At 26.3% G+C, this 18,718-nt stretch overlaps 1 protein-coding gene across 9 annotated transcripts in view; it reads left to right on the top strand.

Annotated features, from left to right (window-relative positions):
* LOC124425670 (heterogeneous nuclear ribonucleoprotein K) overlaps positions 1-18,718 on the top strand; it is a 127,863-nt gene that overhangs the window by 60,380 nt on the left and 48,765 nt on the right. For 8 of the 9 annotated variants that reach the window (XM_046966323.1, XM_046966318.1, XM_046966320.1 and 5 more), the window contains 3 exons: positions 4,815-4,930; positions 12,339-12,395; positions 17,157-17,200. In XM_046966323.1, coding sequence (XP_046822279.1) covers positions 4,820-4,930; positions 12,339-12,395; positions 17,157-17,200 — 212 coding nt within the window. In that variant the 5' untranslated portion in view covers positions 4,815-4,819. Of the gene's footprint in view, positions 1-594; positions 756-4,814; positions 4,931-12,338; positions 12,396-17,156; positions 17,201-18,718 lie in introns of those variants that run through there. The other variant, XM_046966322.1, reaches the window with a different exon arrangement.

Raw genomic sequence — 18,718 nt, 5'->3', positions numbered from 1 at the left:
GAGTTATTTTCAAGAGAGAGAAGATTCAACACTGTAGTACTGTTAGGATTATTTCTACGCGTTTAGTTTATTTAATTTCAATAACCATTATTTAAACAAATATTAACGCATATAATAATTATAAACAACGTCAATTTTATATTTTTATACAGAAATTATTCTTAACGAAGAAGAGTACTTAATCATTTGTATTTAGATGCTTTTGAAAAATCTCAAAGTACGAATTAACATTAATAAATGAAATAGCATAAGAGACCATTACAGTGCTCATGTGGGTCTTGAATTAATCTTTATCAAATGTTTTGTAACTATACTTCAACGTCACATAAAACAAAGTGATTGCTTACATTTAATTACTTATGAAATTTATTCTTTGGAAATTTATTCTTATTGCGTTATTTTATGTATATTAAAAGATAAAAAAACGACAATAACAAGAACGTAAATAACGACGACAACAACGACGAAAGTGTCCTACGGTATTTGTTTACTTATCAATTTAACTAGGTATTTATTCATCGACTCGTACGATCTCCCAGCAGTTTTTATCGAGACGTCCTCAAAGTCACGTCGACTTGTTCGTATCTTTTTACACGTTGATTTGAAATGGATGACATATATATTATTTTCAAAATGAATTAATTTACTGTGTATTAATAGTCGATATTAATTGAGTGTTTTATCAACAGATATTGATAACTATTAATTAAAAATCTGATTACCGTTTCGATGTTTTAATCGAATATATATTCCAGGTACAAAAGTTTTTTAATTGAATTTTTAAGACTAATTTTCTATAATAATTTCTTCCTTCTTTCATTTTCTTTTCTTTTTCAACAGATTTACTTTATTATTATACTATCATACTATTATCATAAATTTGTGTGTTTTGATAAAATAATGTAATATTTATTATCGTTAAATATTATATTAATGTGTCAGTATATATACACAATATGTACGATATATTACGTATATATCTATAAAATTTTATTATATATATATATATTTAATAATATATATATATATATATATATATATATATATATATATATATATTATTTTATTATTTTTATTATCATATTATGTACATAACAATTATTTTTATTATGTTATATATTATTATATTTTATTATAGAACGGGATTTTGTTATCTTAAAAAATGTTTTATAAAAGTACTGGAAATTCTTGCATATAATAACCTCATATCTAACGCATTATCATACTAACTGTTTCAGTATTCGGAAGATAAGAACATAATTCAATTGTTATATTTCAGACGAGAATAGAGTTATCAACTCATATATATATATATACTCCTACATATAAATTTAGGGCATAAGCATGTTAATAGTTTTATATAGAAAATAAAAATTGCAGCCAAAATGTAGGTTTCTATTAAAAAAATGATGCAGTTGCATTTTTCTAATATATCGATGGACAAAAATGCATAAAATTATTTCCATATTATGTACCCTCTGGTACCATTTAACTTCGACCTATAACAGTTTTTTTTTCTATTTTTAACCGTTTAGAAGATATAGTTCCAATTATGTTGGATACTACGTATATATAGAATATATAGTATATATATGTATGTATATAGTACGTACTTACACACGTACACCTGTTCTCTCAGTCATTATATACATACATACATACATACATATATATGCGCATGTTTATGTATGTGAATACATATATAGCCCATTCTCATAACTCGGAGATATGTATCCCATCCCTATTAGGAAAGCAACGAGCTAGGATATTCATATAAAGTCCTATTTTCAATGAAATTCCTAAAATTGTCGCGTAATTTAGAAATTACAACGACTTCTATAATGATTGTAAGTCGACGATTGTCGTTTAAAATGAACTCATAGAGATGAAAAAATGAGACGAAAAAATCAATACATAACACATACACGTGTGCGCGCGCGTATACATATGTATATATACTATATATATGTGTGTGTATATACATATACATATATACACATATATCATGTGTGATGTGTCGCGCGCACGTGTATATATATATATATATATATATATATATATTTTTTTTTTTTTTTTTTTTTTTTTTTTTTTTTTTTTTTTGACGTGATATAGAAGACCTTTTCTGTTAAAAAAAGATTTAAAAGAGAAAAAGACAGATAAAAGTATATTATACATATTCTCATAATATTTATATCATATAAGACGATTCTATCTGTTAAAATTATCTCGCAGAAAAAATGAAAAGATATACGGAGAGATCAATACATATTCTGTGGTAATAATAGAAGACGTTTAGCCTGTTAAAAATGATCTCCAGCTGAAAAAAAGAAAATAGACAGAAAGAGAACAATTTTCTTAAAAAGTCTTGAAATTAGAGAATTTATGAAATAGATTTTTTAAAATTACCTTAAAAATTTGTGACCCATCCTGTATAATATATCTGTTTGACAGGACATTAAAATAATTTCGAAAAAAGAAAAAAGAAATGATAAAAACCACAGAGGATGCTGTTAAAGAAATCAAAAAAATAAAATCCAAAGAAAACAACATTACTCCTATGTGTTATAAATTCTTCAGTAATTCTTGTTATTTGACGCAACGACGTTAGTTGAATGCCGAGATATCCCGAAAGGGTACGCCACGCGTTTTATTTTTCTATCATCGGGGTTTCACGACTGCGCTTTCGCATATTACACATTATAATGCGTTCGTGCATACCATGAAAGCTTCAATCCTGCCATGTATTCTTACATGATGTGTAATATGTTATACAGGATGTGTTTTAAAAATATATTTATTTATACTTATCGAATATATACATTTGATGTTATCCACATTTGAACAACTTTTCTATGATAAACCAATACTATAAAGTTACGAGCTCGGGAATTGGGATTTACGTGTATTCGTGCTGTAAGATATGAAAATTAGGAATAGTTATTCTGATCCGTCCTGTATACCTATAGACGAGTTTCGTATACCGACGGTTCGACGACGATTCGACGACGACAATGTCGACGTCGATCAACGTGTTTCGTGATTTCTATGCTAAACGCGTATTATCGCGTTATATTCGCATGGATGATCGCTGCTGGTATTCGGTCGTTGCGTACGTGTATTCCTTTCGACACCCTTCTCCCACCCCCTAACCAACCACCCCTTTCTAACAAGCAATGCCTTTTCTTTCGCTCGAAACGATTACGATGAGTTAGTGTTTGCGTGAGTGAGTGAGTGCGTGCGTACGCGCGTGTGTGTGTATGTGTTTGTGTGTGAGAGAGAGAATGTGTTGTATTAGAGGAGTGGGGGAAGTACGATGACGGGCATGGCATTCCATGGCGTTGTAAGCATATCTATGTTTCTAAACAACGATCGGGATGGATTCGATTGATCGAATATCGATAGTTTTTATTAGATTTAGATCAGTAGTCTATTTGGCATTGAAATTAACGTGATTTCGAGAATTCTAAAAATTTATCTTCAAATTAATGATATTTATACATGATAATATTTGCATTTTTATTATGTGCAGATTTGCATATTATAATAGTTTTTATAGGATAAACTCGATTGATCAAATAACAATAATTTTTATTAAATTAAGTTTAGCTTTGAAATTCAAATTACTGTGAATTCAAAAAATTTCTCTTGTATTTAATAGTTTTATATATATATTTTTTATTATATATATATATATATATATATATATATATATATATATATATATATATAATATTATATAGTATATCAAATTATATTATATTTTTTTCTAGTCAATTATAATCATCTAATGAACATCTAATCTTTTCAAACATTATAGTAATAATAAAACGAAGAAAAAAGTAAAGATAATAAAATAAATAAAACTTTTGAATTAAATAAAATCGAAAACAAATCTTTTCATAGTAATTACATTTTTATTAAAGCTAATAATATAATATTTCTTTTTCTTTTTTTTATTCAATGAATATTTAAACATTTACTGAAGGTTTGCTAATAATGTTTTGTTAAATGAGTTTGAGTGAAATATTTGTACAGCCATCGAAAGATTTTTAAATTAGGTATAATTGATGTATCATTCTCATCATGCTTTTAGGACATCAGTGTAACGGTACAATCTATTACCAGAACACGTGCCTTCCATAATTAGTGACGGGCAATTTTGTAATTCACTAGATTGCTCCCGGTATATTCGTATGGGTCGTACCGAGTCAAGTTTAACGAGCATGAAGAATAAATTTAGTGTTCGAATACTCGAAAATTTTTATAATTTTTTTCGGTACCATTATGCTTCGGATTTTATTTCATTTTGTCTTATACGAATTAACCTTTTTATATGATTACTAGTAAATTTTTTATCGTAGTTATTTGGAGATATTTGTTGTTATTATTATTATTATTATTATTATTATTATTATTATTATTATTATTATTATTATTATTATTATTATTGTTATTATTATTGTTATTATTGTTATTGTTATTATTGTTATTGTTATTGTTATTGTTATTGTTATTGTTATTGTTATTGTTATTGTTATTGTTATTGTTATTGTTATTGTTATTGTTATTGTTATTGTTATTGTTATTGTTATTGTTATTCTCGGATAATATCGATTCAAACGAGCATGAAAAATAAATTTAGAGGGATAATCGAATACTGGAAAATCTTCGTAATCTCAGTCTCTTAAATTTCAAATTTTATTTTTTACTTTGCCTTTTTCGAATTGACTTTTGTATGTGATTAGTACGAGTATTTATTTCGGTTATTTTAATACAATTGTTTTCTTTTCTTTTCTTTTTTTTTTTTATTGTAGGAATAATGAAGAGGGAAGCTGATGCGGGCGCCATGACAGGTTCAGGAGGGCCAACCAGTCCTCACAAACGTTATCGACAGGGTGACGATGAACTTCGTCTTCTCATTCCCAGCAAGGTAAGAAAACCAGAAGTTAAACATATATTATTTATTTAAAATAAAAAATAATTCGTTAGTGTATTAGAAATAAAACTAAGATTATACGTAATAAAATGGATTAATAATTCAAATGAAGATGAGAACGATTTAATGAGATAAAGAGTTATATAAATTCGATCGATAAGGTAGATCGTAATTACCATCGAAACGAAAGGAATCGCGAACCAATGTATGTATGTATGTACGTGTGTGTATGTGTGTATGTGTATGTATGTTGTAATGTATATATATATATATATATATATATATATATATATATATATATATATATATATATATATATATATAGTAAAAAAGAAAAAGAAAATGAATTGGTATGTTTCGAATTTTATTTTTAACAATTGACTTATCGTCCATTTTCATTATTATTGAATTGATTTTGCAAAGGAAAATATTTATTAGAGAACAAAACTGATAAACGATCGATGTAAAAGAGGTTAGAGGTTAGGAGGAATATATAAAAAAAAAAAAAAAAAAAAGAAGTAACGATTAGAAACTAGTAAAGAACTGGAAATACTTCATCGATGATAAACAAAAATAAGTATTTTCACTTTCACACGTTCTATGTTTGACGTAAGTGAACACGTTGAAATAAACGCGTATAGTAACTCACTGATCTAACCACCGAACGATCGATGAATGTAAGTTCTCTTTTTCCTACGAGAGAGAGAGAGAGAGAGAGAGAGAGAGAGAGAGAGAGAGAGAGAGAGAGAGAGAGAGAGAGAGAGGGAGAGAGAGAGAGAGAGAGAGAGAAGAAATAATATGTATTTTTTGTTCGTATCTATTAATTCGATTTTTAGTGGCATTAACACTAATGGTCTATGTGTTCATGTCCTCGTACATAAATCGATGCAATAATAAAGCGTAAGCAAAAACTAATTAATCGTAGATTATATACGCGTGCGCGCGTGTGTGTGTATAATTTTTTCACGCTGTTATAAACTAAAAATCATTATTATATAATTTCCCGATTTTGAATTAATTTTCGTAACTACGAAATTTCACAAACCTGTGTGTGTGTATTTATTTATGTATCTGTTTATTTTTGCATTATTATAATCAAAATCCTGATTATATAGTTATCAAATCATTAACTACTTTCCTACTTTTATATATATATTTACATATATATATATATATATATATATATATATATTTAAATTATATAATATATTCTTTACGTTATAATAATGTGAGAAAAGAGAGAAAACAGTATATATATTCAGTATAACTGTATATATATTCATATATACAATATATATTCTATTGTGTATATATATATATATATATTTTCTTTAATATTTTAATTTATAAAAATGTCTGTATGTATTCTCTTTCTCATATTATTATAATCTAAAGAATATATTATATAATTTCTAGATTTTCTATTATCTTTCGTAATTACTCACATAGATACCTATTCTATATATACATGTATATTTTTTCTCACATTATACTAACTTAAATGTTTGTTATATAATTTTCACAGTTTTTATTCGCTTTCTAATTATTAGCACACATATATTGTGCATATATATATATATATATATATATATATATATATATATATATATATATATGCACAAACACAAATGTATTAGAAATATAATTATATATTTATTTTATTATTACAAATATATATTTTATTATTGTTTTAACTTTAAACATTAACATTATTTTATTTAACAAATAGTTACCTCATAAAAATAATGATGGTATACTCTATGGCATAGCGTATACGTACACATATGCAATGCGATCTCTCACAATTCACTATACTTCCGGTCATTGTCGTTGTAAAGAGAGCTCGACGAACCGTTATCCACTTCCGGCGTCTTTCTCTCCTTTTCGAGAGAAAAATTCTCTCGATTATTTGGCGGAAGTTAAGACGAGAAGAAAGAAACACAGAAAGAAAGAGAGACAGCGAGTGAGAGAGAGAGAGAGAGAGAGAGAGAGCGAGAGCAACAAAAAAGAGAAATATGTACACAACACTCATGTACTGTATATATGCGAAACGTTTAAAACGGATACACCAATTACGCCACTTGCGTAGCTTCCTTATTGCATTACGTTATTTTACGTTACATTATGTTCTCTGTGTTGCAATAATAAAGATTGAAAAAGTTGATTAGATTTACTCTCTCTCTCTCTCTCTCTCTCTCTCTCTCTCTCTCTCTCTCTCTCTCTCTCTCTCTCTCTCTCTCTCTCTCTCTCTCTCTCTCTCTCTCTTTCACTCACTCTCTCTGTCTCTCTCTCTCTTACTTTTTCTTTTTCTTTTTCTTTATCTCTTTCTTCTTTGATGTTTTTGAAAGCAAAGCCTTATCATCGACTTTTTACCTAACCCTAACACACTTATAAAAGAAACTCCATTTTATTATATATATACATATTTGCTTTTATTGCATTTGAACACGAATAAGGCGATGCTTCGTATTTATTTCGCAAAGAGATCTTGATTGTTACTATTTCATTTTAACTTTATCTAGTAACTAGTAACTAGTAATTAGTAACTATTTGTACAAGATTATTGCACAAGTGTAAATATGAAAATGGTGTATTGTCACTGATTTTGAATTTTAACCTATATATTTTTTCGAAGTATAATTTATTTTTAAATTCTAACTTCTTTATTTAATTTTTTCTTTTCTTTTTTGTTTCTATTTTATTTACAGCAATAAAAATATTTATAATTTTTGAAGAAACATATTGAATAGAAAATTTATTTATTTTAACATATATATATATATATATATATATATATATATTAAATATCGGTAGAATTAGAATTAGAAATGAGATTTGTGAAATAATATAATTGTACAATAGTAATGTGATAGTTATTATTTCATTTTCGTTTTATCTATTATCTATAGTTGCTTATATAAGAATATTGCACATGTATAACTACAGAAATGGTGTATTACTGAGTTTTAATCTCTGTCTTTTGAGATTCTAATTTATTTATGGAATCTAACTTATTTCTTTAAAAAAAATATGTTTATATTAGATTAAAAATGTTATATGCGAAAGGAAGTATATGAGATATTGATAGAATTAAAATTAGAATTAGAATTAGAATTAGAATTAGAATTAGAATCAGAATTAGAAGTAAGAGGTTTCTAGAATTCTTTTTTCTAAATAATCGAAATTATAATTATATAAAATTTAATAATTATATATTATTTATATAATTTTATACGAAAATAATTATTATTTATATTTGAATATTATAAGTTGGTATAAAAATATAAAATAATTATTATTTATATTTGAATATTATAAGTTGGTATTACATATCATTGAACGCGTGATTTCATAGATTATTTTAAAGTTTCATAAATCACAATTCAAATTTTTATATAGATCTACAATTACATAATAATTACTAATATAAATTGTAATATTTTACAAAGCAAACAAACAATCTTTCACATAAAAGCAGAAAAAAATGCAAGAAAACAGTAATTTTCATAGAAATAAATAATAACGAAACGAATTGTTAATATTACATTTTCGATTAATTATAACAATAAGATTAATTAAAAAAATAAACTAATAGTTTTTCTCTTTTTCTTTTTTTTTGTATTTGTAAAATTAATTGATAAATCAATGATAGAATTAATGAATTCTTATATGAATTAAATGACAATTCCTTCAAGATGTTGATCATCTCTGATAGAAAAAGCGAACTTGTGATAATGTTACGACTATGACATAATAAGAAATCACTTAGGGCAGCCGATCATATATCCTTGTAGTGTTAATTAGACAAATTGCTAAGCGAATTGCGAGGTGCGTCGTCGTGCCAACGAAATAGCTCTCATCTTCATCATCGTTCAACACGCGACAACGAAAAAAAAGGAAAGAAGTTTATAGGATTAAACATTTTCAAAGTAAGGGGACCAATAAAAAGAAAGGAATAGAATTTTTATGAATTTACGGGAACGGTGCAATCTGGAAAAAGAAAGGATTAGTAGAATTATGGGTTTAGAAACATTTTTACAATTTGAGAAAAAATGTTTAATTTAAAAATTCGAAACTTGCTCAAAAAAGAGTAATTAATTTTTTGAAAATTATCTAGGAATTTTTGGCTCGACCTATATATTCGTGTTCATCTATTTCTCGATAAAAATAATATTGTATATTCTCATTTTTTATTTATTAATTTACTTTTTTTCTTTTTTTTTTTTTATATTTCTTTTTTATTTTTCTCTTATATCTTTTTTCTTTTATCTTTTACCTTTCTTCTTTTTTATATACATGCAAGTACACAGGGTGAGGCTCTTAAAAGTCCCTAGATAATTTTAAAAATGAATTACTCTTTTTCCAGACTTTTTAGTTTATTTTTAAGAAAAATAATATTTTATACTTCAAATATATTATTACTTTTAATGTATTTATTATAAATTAATTTGATTAATTAAATTAATATAGTATTTTAATATTGTATAATATATATATATATATATATATATATATATATATATGCATTAACCATATTTTATTATGTAGACTAATTTTTTTTTTTGAAATTGTAAAACTACAAGTTTACAAAGACTCGAAAAAAAATAATCGATTTTAGAAATCAGCTGCAGACTTTTGATTCGCTGTGTATATTCGTGTATAGAACTTTTTATGCTTATTATTATGCAATTATAAATATTACATCATAACAAAAAATTATATATTAATATTATGTATTAATAGCATTCTATTATAAAATATATTTTTAAAGAAAATGGTAAAAATGTTTTTAATGAGAATTAAGAATTAATTAATTCTTAAAAATTTATGAATATGTATATATGTATATGTAAATATAAATCACATTAATGAGCGAATTTAACACGGGCAAATCTTCAGTTCGAAATAATACATAATTTGATTTTTATTTATAAAAAGAAGTGATAAAATTAAAAAGTTCGTTATATAATACATAAAGTTAAATAAAGATTAGAAAAAAATATTAGAAAAATATAATTCTTGTATAGTTTAAAAAATAAGAAAAAGAAGTAAGATAGAAAAAAATAATATTGAACATCGAGATCAGAAAAGAAAAATAAGATAATTTCGATGCAAATATGCTAATGAAGATAGTTCTTCGTTCATATCGATAGTCCCACGATATAGAAAATATCGATAATGTAAGAACAAGCAATAATCGTATACATATATGTATGCATGTACATATATATGTATCGTAAGATCGCCTCTTACATATCGATCTATTGATCTTGTGCAGTCGCGCGAGACCGATTGCGTTTATTGAGCTCGTCGATCGACGTAATCAAGTCGAAATATAATAACTCCGTGCGTTGTCAGGGTCGTTACGGAACGTTTTTCAAAAGTGAACTCATTCACGACGACCAAGCGTAATTATTGCAAATGAGTGAACGAATGGACGACCTCGTCTCTCTCTCTCTTTCTCTCCCTCCCCCCTCTCTCTTCCCCCCTCTTTTCGTTTCTGTTGGTCGTTTTTGTCGTAACGACTAGAGTTGTCCATACTAGAACGTATCATTTTCCGTACCTTGACACGGTATTTTCCGTTTCTAGGATATTTATTCTAACTAACGATACGATTCGTTATGAGAGAAAAAAGAATATGATCTATTAGAGAAATTTCTTTTTCGTTATGTGTGCTTTATTTTTTTAACAGAAATAATTGTGTGTAATGTATGTGTATATATATATTTTAATATACTTTATGTGTATATTTTAATAATATTACATATATGTATATATATATATATATATATATATATATATATTTATTACAATTATAGAATAATATATTGTATATTATTATTATTATTACTAATTTATTACATATATATTATATGTAAGTAATAAATCATAACTGTATACATATAACAATTATTTTTGTTATAAAAAACTATATGTTCGAGAAAAACTTTTCTATGATAAATCATTTTGTTCATAGATATATCATATATAAAAAAATTTTATACATAAAAAATATGTCGAGTATTCATGCGCAAGTGTGTGTATTATATAAATATACATTTTCGGAATAGTATCACGAAGAAATTTATTTTTTTCATATTATCTGTGTCATAAATAATTAGTGTCACAAATTTTCATGGAGACTTGTTTTTAAGATTAAACGTCTCGACGATGAGGACCAAAGATTTGATTCTTTTCTTTAATTTTAATTTGAAATTTTTTTTCATTTTCTTTTTTTCGAAGATATTTTATATAATATAAATTTTTCAAATTATTTCTTTTTGTTATTATTATTATTATTATTACTATTATTATTATTAAAGGAAAAAGACATAAATAAAACAAAAATATTAGAAAAAAGACTTTATATAAAAAATAGAAAAAGAAATGTAAAACTATTTACAAATATTTATAATTATGGAAAATTTTTACCATAAATTTCTTCGAGTGGACAAAATTAAATAAATAAATAAGTAAATAAATGAATATAAAATGCAAAAATTAAGAGAAGGTCTATGGAAAAAGAAAAGCAAGAAAGAAATTGGATTCTTGAGAAAAGATGTCGCGTGCTTGTTGGTAATGTTGTATAGCAGGTGCAAAGACGTGAGAGTAAAAGAAGAATGAGAAGAAAAGGTGAGGTCTCTCGTGGTGAAAGCGAAACTTAGTTGGCTAGAATAGGTCGCATTCGCAACGCGACAAGCATGTTGTATACGTATATATGTATAGGTATTATATGTACAGGGTGGGTAACAAAAATTCTTGGGTGATTTTAAAAATAAATTACTCTTTTTTGAGATTAATTTTCTTTAATTTTCTTTTTCTTTTTTTTTTCTTTTGTAATTTTTCGGATAAGCTACTATTATAGTTTAACAATTTGTAAATAATAATAATAATAATAATATGTATTTTAACATTCAAGTTTTCATACAGAATTATATGCAGATTTTAAAATTAGTAATATATAAAAATAACACACACATATATATACATACAAAATTAAATTTAGATTTTGAAGTTCAATAATATTTTAAAATAATATATATATATATATACTATTATTTTTAAATTGTTTATTACTAATTACTTAATTATTACTGATAAATATAATAATAATATAGTATACTATATTTTATATATATATATATATATATATATATATATATTCTTTTTATTTTCATTTTATTATATAGACTAATTTCTTTTCCAAATTGTAAAACTACAAGGGCCTTAAAATTTGGAGAAAAAGTAATTAATTTGTAGATATTATGTAAGAACTTTTGATTTACCTTGTAAGTATTGTATGTAGGTATCTACATACATAATAAATCATAGTCGTAAACTAACTCGTGTCCTTAACTTATAAATCCTGGACGCGTCGTTACGACGCATTTCTCTGTTGTAGGTTGCTGGATCTATAATAGGCAAGGGAGGACATAACATCACAAAGCTCCGAAGTCAGGTGAGAGAGACTTCTCGGATTTTCAACGACATTTTTCTCTAGAAATTCTTTTTTTTTCTTTATATATATATATATATATATATATATATATATATGTGTGTGTGTGTGTGTGTGTGTGTGTGTGTGTGTGTGTGTGTGTGTGTGTGTATATATAATTTATTTCTACTTTTTTGTATCACATCGTACCTCTCCCCTTTTATTGTTCTCTTTTTCATCCCTTTTACGTTTCTTCTCCCCACCTACTTTTTCTTTTATCTTTTCTTTTGAGTCTCTTTTTTTCATTTTAAAATAGTTTTTCTTTTTTCTTCTTTTTCTCCCCTTTTTTCTCCTTTTTGTTTTTATGTTGATCTTGTTTAGTATCGTTACCTTAGTCTTTTACTCATCTTCACTTTGTTTTTATTTGATATTTTTATTTCATTTTATCCTATTTTATTTTCTTTCTTTTATTCTTCTTTTTATATTCTTTTCATTGTAGTTGGAAAGACGTATCTCGATCGTACGTTATTTGTTAACAAACTTATAAATTTTGTAGAGCATTTTTTTGGAACGCAAAATTTTCATGGACGGCAGTAGGAAATATATATATATATATATATATATATATATATATATATATATATTTCTTTTTCTAGCAAGATATTTTTACAAAAATATATGTTTATATAAGAGTATAATATTATTAAATTTTATATGATTACCAAAATACATACACTTGCATACAAATATTATACTATTTAAAATTATATTATTAAAAAAAATGATGTACAATTTTATACGCAAATATATTTATTTATAAAAATATTCAATTATATATATTTCTATACGAAATATATTATACTATTAAAAATTATATTTTATTAAAAAAAATCTTTTTTCTACAAATATATTTTCTATTATAATATATATAATATAATACTATTCAAAATTATATCTTACTTTCTAAAAATATATTCTTTAAATTATTTCAATAAAAGATGTACATAATATATATATATATATATTTCTATCTCATTTAAATACAAAATCATTTAAACATGATATATATATTACACAAATCTAATCTACATATAATTTACATTCTAATGAAATGAAATCTAAAAAGAGATGAAACAGAAAACAAAATGTCGTTCGATCGAGATAAGATCGATTTGAATATGTGGGAATATCAATTAATCTATATACGATAGAGATGACAATACAGAACATTATAAAAGTATGCGACAAAAAGTAAGATAAATAAGAAAAAAAAAGAATAGAGAATTTAAAAGAAGAAGAAAAGAAAAGAAAAACAAAAACAAAAGAAAAGACTAGAAAACTTGTAGAAATAACTTGACGAAACGAGAACTTAGATGCATCGCAGCAGAAAAATTGTCGTCTCGACGTATTCTCGTGTTCTCTCGAATGAAACGGCTCTTGTAAGAATCCGTCTGCAACCGAGGTACAAGTACAAGGCATCGATTATGTGTGCTATTATATATACACGATTAAGTAACGTGCGACCGACTAGTAAGTACATATATGTACATATTTATATACATATATATACACACACGCACAAACAAATAATATATGTATGTATGTTTGTATGCGTGCGCGTACCCACGTGTTACATGTACACGTTTGTACATACACATGCGCGTATATGCTACATTCCATAGTTCTTCGATAATCACTCGATACTGTCGCCAATTTGCGTTACAAGGCCAATAAGACGCGTGTTATGGCTTAGGTACAGTACGTGCGTGTTATGTACGTGTTTATCCATTGAAGTAGTACAAATGACCGAATTATTTCATGTGTCCCTATTAAATATACTAAAACGTCAAATATAATATAAAATAATATAAAATAAATAAATAAATAAATAAGTTAATATATTTAATCTTCATTAGATATTTATTTTTAATTATAGTTATTATTATTTGTTTATTATTATTATTATTATTATTATTATTATTATTATTATTATTATTATTATTATTATTAGTAGTAGTAGTAGTAGTAGTAGTAGTAGTAGTAGTAGTAGTAGTAGTAGTAGTAGTAGTAGTAGTAGTAGTAGTAGTAGTAGTAGTAGTAGTAGTAGTAGTAGTAGTAGTAGTAGTAGTAGTAGTAGTAGTAGTAGTAGTAGTAGTAGTAGTAGTAGTAGTAGTAGTAGTAGTAGTGGTAGTAGTAGTAGTAGTAGTAATAGTAATAGTAATAGTAGTAATAATAGCAGTAGTAGTGGTAGTAGTAGTAGTAGTAGTAATAGCAGTAGTAGTGGTAGTAGTAGTAGTTGTAGTAGAAGATTAGTAGTAGTAGTAGTGGTAGTAGTAGTAGTTGTAATAGTAGTTATAGTAGAAGTAGTAGTAGTGGTAGTAGTAATAGTAGTATTAATAGTAGTATTAATAGTAGTAGTATTAGTATTATTATTATTATTTAAATTGTGGAAGGTTTACGATAATAAAAAAAAGAATCTATTAATAAACAAAAATATTTTTTAAATATTGGAACACGGTCATCGCAATAATTGTGATTAAAGAAATCTATTATTTATAAGATTTCTAATAAAATATAATTCAATAAAAATAATTTCCTCGATAATCAATTTAAATAGATATCTTTATGATATTCAATCACTTGAGAGATTACCACAAATTTTTTCACGTATCCTACAATAGTGTATAAATAATTCATATAAAATAAAATAATTACTGAAATTAACTTAAAAACAAAATAATTTTTAAAAAGTTGATTCTTATCTAAATAAAAAAGAAAAAAGACTTTCTGTTAAAAACGTTTAAAAGAAAAAATGAAAGAAAGAAAGGAAGTTACGCAACGCTGGTCGCATCAAATAAAACATTTACATTCTGGTACTGAGGTCAGTGTCGTAAACCACGACCTTCGGACATTGAACAGTGAACAATAACGTACATATTATATAGCCTTACAACGACATACATACATACATACATACATACATACATACATACATACATACATACATACATAGATATATATATATATATATATATATATATATATATATATATATATATATATATATTGCAACAGCAGTAACAGTTAACGCGAGGAATTTATGATCTATTAAAATAAATAAAAAGAAAGAAAATAAAAATTAAAAAAAGTATAATTAAAAGAAAAAGAAAAAAAAATTAGTCGTGAAAAGAACGCCAAATAAATCAAAGAAAAGATCGTTCAGGTTGACAATCTCTGAAGTTCAGAGGGGTCAAGTATTCTTTTCGTGTGGAAAAAGAGAATATCAGGATCAAGATATCCTTTTGTCTAATATCGTCTTTTTTCCATCCATTTCTTTTTCTAACATTAACTAATTCATTCATTGTTTTATCACCAATTTTTAGGAAATTTTTTTTTCGAAGAAGAAATGACAGGTATAAGATATTTAGAAAATAAAAAAAAATAATTATAATATTTCTATCTTTTTCTATTTCGCTATTTTTTCCTTCTCTCCCTCTTTTGTATCTATCTATCTATTTATCTATCTACCTATCTATCTATCTATCTAACTATCTATCTATCTATCTATCTATCTATCTATCTATTTATCCATCATACACACACACATATCTTTCATTCTTTCTGTATTTATACTTCTAGTTTTCTTTTTTTTTTGTCGAAGAAGCTCGAAAGATATAATTCAATTCGCCAAGAATAATTGTTGAAATTGAATCAACATACTTTCATATTAGTATCCTCAGTTATTTGCCTCTCTTTCTCCTATGAGAAATATATATAATAGTAAGTGAAAAGGCAATCGTTCCCATTTGAATAGATTTGTTCCATAACATCAAGGAGTTTCGGAAAAGTCCTATCTTCTAATTAGAAACGTTATAACCTAATTTTCGTGAAGTACATATACACATACACATACATGCATATATATATATATATATATATATATATATACGTAGATATATATATATGTACATACAATTATATAATAATACTAATAATAATAATAATAATAATAATAATAATAATAATAATAATAATAATAATAATCAAGTTTTCATATTCGAAACTTTTCGACAATAATCAATCCAGGCAGAAGAAGAGATTTTGATAAAGCTTAGAAATATTTCCAAGAAAATGTATATCGTCAAACTATAACATTGTCCCGTTTAGATATTATAGGTCGCATAGAAACACAGAGACACTTTATGATGATCTAGGTTGAGGGAATGAGGGATGGTAAGGTTGGTAGGGTTGGGGAACCTCCAGTTAGGGTGGGTCTTATGATAATAAAAATTAAAAAAAAAAATCAAAACGAATATTTCAATTTTGCTCTAGTCGCGTCGAATCAAAAATATTAAAAAATAAAAAAGCAAGTAATAATAATAATAATAATAATAATAATAATAATAATAATAATAATAATAATAATAATAATAATAATAATAAGGCAAACGATATCCAGAAAATATAATCCAAACGAAAAAGAGAAATAATAATAAAAGTAAAAGTACAAATAAAAGTAAAAAAAAAGATTCGCTTGGTTTGAGAAATTCGTGAATGATCTAACTTGGTTGATGGTTTGTGCCCTGGCCCTGCCCAATGACGCAACCCAAACGTGCCCCCCTGGCGTGTTGCCCTGCCGTTGCCCTGCCGTTGCCCTGTGCCCGGAACGACGGAACCCGACTCTCGAACTCGGCAAACGATGGACCACCACGACCCTACCAACAATCGACAACAACCACCAACCAACCAACAATGAACCAACCACCAACCACCATGGCCCGACAGTACAAAGCCTCAATCATTGTACCCGATTGCCCCGGACCCGAACGGTAATAACCAACACCACTTCTTATTGTCTTATTTCTCTCTCTCTCTCTCTCTCTCTCTCTCTCTCTCTCTCTCTCTCTCTCTCTCTCTCTCTCTCTCTCTCTCTCTCTCTCTCTCTCTCTCTCTCTCTAAATCTTACACTTCATTACTACTATTTCATTACTCGATTACTACTACTCTCCTACTACTATTATTATTCCCCTACTATTACTCTCTTCCCCTACTATTACTACTATTATTATTCCCCTACTATTACTCTCTTATTATTATTACTACTACACTCTTACTACTACTACTATTACTACTACTATCCTACTATTACCTTTATTACTTATTATTACTATTATTATTATACTCCTATTACTACTATCATTACTACACTCCTTTTACTATTACTGTTACATTCCTACTACTATTACTATTACACTTCTACTATTATTGCTACTACACTCCTACTACTACTTTTATTACTCTCCTATTACTATTACTACTATTACTATTACTACTTCTTACTCTTACTGTCTATCTGTCTGTCTATCAAACGACTATTGTTTGTTTTGTTTATCTCGTTCTCACGTATTATTCTTGACTGTACTCTATCTATCTGTCTATCTATTTTCCTCTCTCGCTCTCTCTCTCTCTCTCTCTCTCTCTCTCTCTCTCTCTCTCTCTCTCTCTTTTTCACTCACTCACTCACTATCTATGTATTATCCGTTCTCGCGTACATGTCCTCGACCATCATCGTTGGCCGTCACACGATATGTCTCACGATCATAATCATTTCTCTCTCTCTCTGTCTCTCTCTCTCTATCTCTCTCTCTCTATCTCTCTCTCTCTCTCTCTCTCTCTCTCTCTCTCTCTCTCTCTCTCTCTCTCTCTCTCTCTCCCTCCCTCTTCTTTCTGTCTGTCTGGCTCTGTCTCTGTCTCTGTCTTACACATATTACACAAGTCCCGTTTTTAAATTCGAGGGGATGAAAACGATCGAATGAAATCGGCGAGATTTTTCCTCGACCGAATAAATTTAATAAGCCGAGGTATCCCTAATCGCCATTGTTGTATATTACGCTTCGATGCTATCATCGTGGACGACGCCATATTGTTGTTGTTATTTCCTTTTAGTCCCTTATGCTAAACTTGCCACATCCAATAAGTGCTATTTGATTTTTTTTTCTTTTTTCTTTTCTTTTCTTTTTTTTTTCTTTTTTTATTTTTCGTTTATATGTTTCTTTTTCTTTTTCAGAACGTCTATCGAGATCTCATTGAGTCGATAGATCATATAATTATAAAAATTATAAGTCGATATTATCAACAAAGAACAATTATATAATTTTTTTCATTCCATCATTTAGTTCTTCTTTTGTTTTTTAGTATTTTCTTTTTTCTCTCCACTAAATATAATTCCCGCCTAACGTTAACGATTTTAGCACTTTGCTATCTCTCTCGACATTATAAATTGAAATAATTAAAAAAAAATAAACAAAAAATGTTCACATATATTTATATTTCGTTCTACTTCTATT

This window comes from Vespa crabro, chromosome 7, assembly GCF_910589235.1.
Source record: "Vespa crabro chromosome 7, iyVesCrab1.2, whole genome shotgun sequence".
Lineage (NCBI taxonomy): Eukaryota > Metazoa > Arthropoda > Insecta > Hymenoptera > Vespidae > Vespa > Vespa crabro.
This window is presented reverse-complemented; position numbering and strand designations above follow the sequence as displayed.